At 37.4% G+C, this 8,389-nt stretch overlaps 1 protein-coding gene across 1 annotated transcript; it reads right to left on the bottom strand.

Moving 5' to 3' along the window:
• Positions 1-6,607: 6,607 nt before the first annotated feature.
• LOC139942741 (ficolin-3-like) lies at positions 6,608-7,582 on the bottom strand. Its single transcript, XM_071939535.1, has one exon. The coding sequence runs from the start codon at positions 7,580-7,582 to the stop codon at positions 6,608-6,610; it is 975 nt and encodes a 324-aa protein (XP_071795636.1).
• Between the last annotated feature and the right edge of the window lie 807 nt (positions 7,583-8,389).

Genomic DNA, 8,389 nt, shown 5'->3' with positions numbered 1-8,389 from the left:
TCCGATGACCGATTAAGCCCAAATTTTCACAGGTTTGTTATTTGATATAGAAGTTGTGACTTTAAAGGTATCAGACAGCACAAACTGAACCAGGTTTAGTGATAATACCGATGTTGTAGCCATAAGCGCGTTCTGGTTCATTTGAACAATACTGTTTAGACAACATTTTTTGTTTAGTGTTAAACATTGTTTTCCCTCGGGCGATTACCATTGCGAGCATTCACTGCGACACGGCAAAACGAAATAAGTGCTTACTTTTTTTTTCAAAACCGCTATTGAAATGTAACTATGTTAATGGAGTTAAAAATATAAGCATGCATCCATTCAACGCGGCAGGACATTTTTTTATTTATTTTATTTTTTATTTTTTTTTCTCAAATCAATCAACATTTATTTACTTCTCATTTAAATAATAACTTTGTGTTTTAGTTCAATTATGCAATTAACCATTGCAAGCACTCACTGCAACGCGGCAACACAAATGTTTACTTTTCAAAACCATTATTTAAAAATAATAACTTTGTTTTTGAGTTCCATCGGGCAATAATCCATTGCAAGCATTCACTGCTACACGGCAACACAATCGTATACGTTTCAAAACTATTATTTATATAATTACTTTGTTTTTGAGTTCCATCGATCAATACGTCATTGCAAGCATTCGTTCAGTATGGCAAAACATATACGTTTACCTTTAAAACACTTGTTTTTCCCCATCAGGCAATAGACCATTGCGAGCATTCAATGCAACACGTCAAGAAACATGTTTACTTTTTTAAAACCATTATTATAAATGTGGTTTTTTTTTTCGAGTTAATTCATGAAATATACCATTACAAGCTTTCAATGCAACGCGGTAACACAAAGGTTTACTGTTCAAAACAATTTCTTAAACAGAAAATGTAACTTTTTAGATAGGTTCAATCATGCGATTAAGCATACCAAGGATTCAATGCAACACGGCAAAACAAATTACTACTTTTCAAAATCTTTATTTGAATGTACTGTTTTTGAGTTCAATCATGCAAATAAATCGTCACAAGCAATCGTGCAAAACGGCAAACAAAATATAAAAAATGAAAAGTTTTTAAACCATTACTTAAATGAAACTTTGTCTTTGAGTTCTATCAGGCGAAACATAATAATTAGCAAGCATCCATGCAAAGCGGCAGTTACACAAAATGTATACGTTTCAAATTATTGTTTAAATATTGCTTAGTTTTGTTTAGTTCAATCATGCGATCAAGCATTACAATTATTCAGACAAAACGGCAACACAATGATAAAGCTGGGCACCTGTAAAAAGCAATGTTCTATATGAAAGATTTCCCATGGGAGGTATGTCGGGACAGCTTACAAACAACATGTTTGTTCGTACTTACACTTTTGGGGATAATGTTCAAACATTTAAAGTCCTCCTATTTAACGGGAAGGTACATGTTTGGTAATTACTCAAAACAAATATAACCTTAAAAACTAACTTGGTAACGAGCTTTTTTAAAGAGCTAATTTCTCACTAAAATAGTAAAGTACTTCTAGCTAGAAGTATTTTATTCCTATCTGAAAGCACACAAATTCGTCAAACAAGGGTGTTTTTTATTTCATCATTATTCTTGTACCTTCGATGACCGATTGAGCCCAAATTTTCACAAGCTTGTTATTTTATGCAAATGATGAGATATACCAAGTGAGAAGACTGGTCTTTGACAATTACCAAAGGTGTACTTTCCCTTTAAAGCGTGATAGACAAGCTAACCGACTATAAAAAGGCCTAATCCAATTCAACAGAGTAGGGAAGTATTGCGTGGTCGAGGAACTCGAAAAAAGAGTATTGAAACGACGTCGTATAAAGTTTTGTTTGGCGAGGCTTTTGTTTTTGTTAGTCACCGGTAGAGGGCGCTACATAGCCTGCCTTGGATGCGTGATCGTGTGGTACTCTACATATAGACGATGTGACCTTGACGTCACACGAAAACCATAACATGATTCGCGCGCATACCACCGGGCAATCTTACAATGGGTACGTTCGTTTAGCTTCCCTGGGTCGACCCCCGATGTTACGTATTTTAATTTTTTCCAGGACGAACGTGGGCACACAATTACCCCACGTTCGTCCTCGAACCAGGGAAAAAACCCAGACACGTCGCCACGTGAGCCAGCCCCAAGAGCCCCACTTGTGGATTGGGTCCATTGACTACGCAACTCTTTGCCCGGCGAAACATGACGTATAGTGTTTTGTAAACAGAGGGCAGTTTAAATGTAAACATAGGTCACATCGTCTATACCTAGCTTCAGGTAATGTTGCGATATCGGCGACTACGATAATAACACAGCGAACGTCCCCAACAAAGACTACTTTGAAATGTTAATGTTACTGAATGAATTTAATTTAATTTAATTTATTGAATGAAATTGAATTAAACTGTTATTGATTTGAATTATGTATGGTAGGGAAGCTTGAATCATGTGGAGAAAAGCAGTTGGAATGGCTCCTTGCTCTTCATCTCAGCAAATTAAAGGAGAAAGTCTTCTGATATCAATATTATAACTATATGCTTGATCACCGCTAGTTTAGTTTAGGAGTTTAGTTTAGGTTTGGCTCGACCAATAGAGGGCGGGCATGCAGCAGGAAAGCCCGAGCCGTTGGGTGCAGTGATCGATAAGCTTCCCTGGGTCGTCGCCGATCTCACACGGTACGTTCCAATAGCTTTGATGTCATTCCAGGGCCTGACCTGGGTCAGCCCCAAATCCCCTGCTTGTGAAACGGGTCACCTAGGGCTGTCCCGAGGTGCATGACGTCACCACGAGAGGGCGAGTGTGGTCGTTCGACAAGTGCTTGTCAGGGGCACACCCGGGTGAGCACCCGCGTGGGTCGACACAGGGAAGATCGAACGCACTCATTGGGAGAGTTTCGACAACTTGCAATATTAAAAGCAATTTTGTGTACAAGAAACGCATGGGCGAATACGGGGGCGGAGGGGGGGGGGGTGCTAGAGTAGTCTGCCCATAGGGTTGTGCTGTGTTTGGAGACAAATTGTAGTCCAGCAACCACGTGGCAAAAAAAACAAAAACAAAAAAAATGGTGTCGCCAGTTGAATCTTTGGTGGAATTAGCTGTATATTAACTGCCGATTAAAACATTGCATGGTCGTGGCCATGCGATACAGAAGGCCGGAGCCTTTATTTACTTATCAATGCATTATCCCTGATGGTCTTTCCTAAGTAAGCACGTCTTCGTCTGAGTTAATTTTATCTTTATGGTTGGTTCGTTTGAAGCAATTCTATAGCAGCGATTTAATTCTAACGATAGCTCTACAACTTCCCAAGCTTCAGACTTGATTGATAACACAACTTTAAACCGGAGGTCGTTGGTTCAAATCCCGCTCTAGTCAATATTTCTTTGTTCAATCCTAAATCATTAAACAAAAAATGGTTTATTATTTGATATCTGATACACAAAGTCGCACCCCCTTAAGGCGATCCCCTGTCTGCCGCTTCCCAGGTTCTATCGTTACCCGGGTGTGATCCCTGGCTACATGGCAGTTTGCGGTTTAATGGCTTCTGACAGGCACCTCGAACAAGGATATTGAGAAAACTGGGAGACTACCAACATAGGGCTAGATAGCTCAGTTGGTAGAGCGCCGGCACGTTAAACCGGAGGTCGTTGGTTCAAATCCCGCTCTAGTCAATTTGTCTTTGTTCAATCCTAAATCATTTTAAAAAAATGTACCCATTCAGTTTCCCTTGTGGTTTATTATTTGATATATATATATGTATATATATTTTTTATTTTTTCAAATCAAATTTTCACACAACATATAAAAGTTAAAGCTTCGACAAATAAGATTATTAATATATAAACAACCTCCTTCAAATTGTACTTCCTTAAACACTCTATGGCCTAACAACTACAAATGTTTGATTTATCAGTTCAAAATAATCTGCGTCATCAAACTCAAACCAAACATTTGTTGTCCTGATCTTTGCAGTAATTTCTTCGGATCCATATGTTTTTTTTTTTTTCAGATGAGTCCAGTCATCCCCCCCCCCCGAAAAAAAAAAAAAATAAATAAATAAATAAAATTACTCTAACTCCCACAGAGATAACAGTTCAAGCTTATGGCAACTAATATTATTAAAATAAAAACAACCTTCTTTAAAATGTACTGTCTTAAAAACTCCGACAACAACAAATGCTTCATTAAAACAACTTAAAACCAAACATTTACGATTCTAGAAAGGAATTGTTGCTGTTGTACCGATCTTTGCAATCATTTCTTCTGATCACAATTTTTGTTTCATTGGATGAGTAAATGTTTATAAACATCCAATCAGCTTTTGTCTAATCTATGGTTAACACAGAAACAAATATACAGTCATCCAGATTGTTCTTTCTAATCTACTTTTTAGACGAATATAACAATAAGATTTGTGTAAATGTAATACAAATAATACAAATAAATGTTTATATACATCCAATAAGCTTTTGTCTAATCCTAAGGTTAACACAGAAAAAATGTACAGTCATCAAGATTGTTCTTTCTGATCTACTTTTCAGACGAATATATCAATAAGATTTTTATAATTATTTACACTAAAAAGAAAAGCCTTCTTCAAAATGTACTTTCTAAAACACTCTGACAACAACAACTGTTTGAATTAGCAGTTCACAATAGTGCGATATTCGCGCCAGCAAATTTGAAGCACACTTCAAGTTTCCACAAAGGGAATGTTGCTGTTGTACTGGGCCCAATTCCATTGCTCTGCTTACCGCCAAATTCTGCGCTTACGATCGCGATTCTTCGCTTGACATGCTAGCGCCGATTTTCTGCACTAGTAAACGTAGAATGCCTTGTAACGTGGAGTCATATATATAATACGTTGAGTACGCACGCGCACAAGCCAAAATTCGCCGCTTACCCGTGACATACGCTTGCCGTAAGCACACAATTCCCTGCTTCCATAGGCGCCGATTCTGTGCTTACGGTAAGCAGAGCCATGACATTGGGCCGTGTTCTTTACAATCATTTCATCAGGTCCATATTTTTCTGTTCTTTGATGTGACATAATTTAAGCTATCCAATAGTTTTGTTTCTAAACAAGGTCTACACATAACAACTAAAACAGATTAAAACAATTATGGTATACTAAACGAGTGTAGCCTTCTTCAAATCGGACTTTCTACAACACTCAACAACAACAACAACAACCGTTTGAATTAGCAGTTTGCAGTTAAAGGCAGTGGACACTGTTGGTTATTACTAAAAATAATTATTAATATCATAAACCTTTCTTTGTGACGAGTAATGGGGAGAGGTTGATGGTATAAAACATTGTGAGAAACGGCTCCATCTGAAGTGCCATAGTAAAAACAAAAAAGTAATTTTCCGCGAATTTGATTTCAAGACCTCAGATTTAGAACTTGAGGTCTCGAAATCAACCATCTTAACGCACACAACTTTGTGTGACAAGGGTGTTTTTTTTATTTCATTATTATCTCGCAATTTCGATGGCCGATTGAGCTCAAATTTTCACAGGTTAATTAGTTTATTCATTCGTTGAGATACACCAACTGTGAAGGGTATTCTTTGACAATTACCAATAGTGTCCACTCAGTGCACTGCTTTTAATGATATAGTTATCTGACTTACTAATCCAGAAGTAATGTTGCTGTTGTACTGACCTTTGCAATTATTTCTTCTGATCCATCTTTCTGTTTCCTTGGATGAGTGAAGGCTCATAATAATCAAAGAACTGTTTTTAAACTATTTTTTTTTGTCATACGGCTAATATTATTATATTAAGTAATTCAATATAATTAATATAAAGATAAGATTCAAAAAGTAATTTCCTAAGCACTCTGCAAACTCTGTTTAAATTAGCAGCTAATAAACGAATGACATGTCCACTTCATCAAATTTGAAAAACAAACTGATTATTACTAAAAAAGAAATTGCTGTTGTACTAATCTTTGCAATAAATTCTTCTTATCAATTGCTTTTTCTTGGATGAAAACATGTTTATGACATCAAGTAATTTTACTGATCTTTACGAACAATTCAGTCGAACGGACGTTTCAGATTCGATAACAGAATTATTTGAAAGTGATTTTTATTTAGACTGGACTTCTGCAACTGCACCATTTTCGGTTCATCAAAAAAAAGTCGATTCCGATGCCAAAGTAGTTTATTTTTGACTTTGATAGTTAGAGTGTAACATGTAGGCCTATCCAACAAGCAATCTGAAGTGTTGAAACAAACAACTTAGATGTCCAAAATAGTTTCATCTCATAATATCGTAAGGTTGTTTATTAAAACGAAAAAAAAATTATATATGTATGTATCTATTTATATGTTCGTATACACACTCACACTCAAATATTTCAATTGATTGTTGACTTTTGTTTTTCCAAACTTGATTCGTAAGCTGTAAACAAAAGCGACCGCTAACTTATTAGTGTAAACTTTTCAACTTGGGTGGCTGTATTTAGAAATGTTTAAACAAGTTTTCGTTATCAAATGTTTTAAGAAATAGTCAGAAAAAAAGCTTTATTTTCCTTGTGAATTTGTTTTCTCAATGGAAAGCAAGTTAGATGATTGAGTTGATAATTACAAAACTTGCCGGATTTTCATGCTGCATTTTTGGAGGGAAAATTCAAATCCATTCTTAATGGCCCATTGTATTCCATGTGAAAACGGAACATCTTGCTGTGGGTAGTATTTCCCATTCAGATGAGCCCGAAAGCAGTCTTTAAACCACCAGGCACCTTCAAAATCCTTGGCACAAGGCGCGTTATGTTCACCATTTTCCCGATCTTTCGTTGCAAAGGAAAGACCATTGTGAAATGTCATTGAATCACCTGCTGTACTCTGAGCATCATATGAACCAACTTGTACAGCGTAGTTGTCACCTGTAACAGCAAACTCACCATAAGAAGCCCATGATGTGTCGGACTGCCAATCTTCCATATCTACTCTGAGCTCCCATTGACCTGACCCAGTAAGGTCACGCAGGATGTCATTCCCCAACCAGAACTCATTCTGCAGATCACCAAACCCAGATTGGTAATCAGCCCATGTACGAAAAAAGTCAACAGTTCCATCTTGTCTTCTCTGGATTACGATCCAGCCCCCTCCATCTGTCTCCATATCACAGAAAACCTGTAACCCATCAGTAAGACTTATGGGAAAGACTGTGTACAAACCATTGCTGCGGTAACCGATTTGATACAACTCCAGACAGCTAGTACATTTCTTTATAGGAATGTCGAATGAAAGAGTGGTCACTGTTTCATCATAGTACACACTTCCTTGCGATTCGATAAAGTCATCGGGGCTGTTTGCTCTGGTGATATTGTTTAACTCACAAACACGGTCATCTATTTGGTAGTTGAATGATGCACACTGTGGATCCATAGAGCAGTCTCGCCCACATATCACTGGAGAGGATACAGTCTTGCGCTGAAACACATAACTCTGTAAGGCTCGGTTTCCAGCGAAGTAGAATGTTTCGATGAACCGTTGCTGGTTTGCACACTGGCAGGTTTGCAAAATCAGAAACAAGACTGTGATAATGAATTCCATGTTGATCATTTGTAGATATTCTAAACTGTTCAAACTTTTAGTTGAAAAAGCCACTGGCAGTAGTCTTTGATTCAATCAAAGTAATCAATCAAACAAATCGAACAAACGTTGATGGATACTCTAAAGCGGTATTTATTGCAGCAGGGAAAGTCACTGTTAACAGTTAGTATCAATAAAATCAACTTACTCTGTGGTATTATCTGAAAATTGTATTGCAGTAAGCTCGACTTATCGACTTCACCCTTCAACGTATTCGCAGCAGTGGTATAGATACAGTGCCCGAACCGTGTATCAGCTTGAAGATTAACCCACACACAGCAACTGTGGCGGGTTTTGATTGGCTGTGTTATTCTCGGTCAAGTTCGTTAATAGTTACGTTGGCAGTAGACTTGATTCAAGTCCCGTTCTCATGAGAGACATCCATAAGCGTATCAACCGTCAAAATGCAGCTATTGCGGTACCGAGTCGCGGCACGGTTGGGGAAGTTTTCTGACGATTAGACGATTTGGGGCTTGAGTCAAGTCTACGTGTGTAGTAAATTGAATACCAATATAACTTTCGCATATTAAAAACCTTGGCAGTAGCGATTCTATTATTAAGGCTGTTGTTCGATATCCCCACTTAGACAGAGTAATCGCTCTCATAATGACCAGACCTTTAAACTTGAAAGGCCTGGGGTTTTATACACGTTTGAACAGTTAACTGGAATACCAATAATAATCTTGATTAACAATACCTTGGCAGTACCGTTTCTGTAATTAGGGCTTTTGGTCGATGCTCGTTATCCACACTTAAAGGAACATGTTG

Source organism: Asterias amurensis, chromosome 10 (genome assembly GCF_032118995.1).
Source record: "Asterias amurensis chromosome 10, ASM3211899v1".
In the NCBI taxonomy this organism is placed as follows: domain Eukaryota; kingdom Metazoa; phylum Echinodermata; class Asteroidea; order Forcipulatida; family Asteriidae; genus Asterias; species Asterias amurensis.
Note: the sequence above shows the minus strand (reverse complement) of the source record. Positions and strands in the feature narration are given on the sequence as shown.

Bases quoted from the DNA above. Each gene is read 5' to 3' on its own strand.
- LOC139942741 (XM_071939535.1), bottom strand. From the start codon at position 7,582: ATGGAATTCATTATCACAGTCTTGTTTCTGATTTTGCAAACCTGCCAG.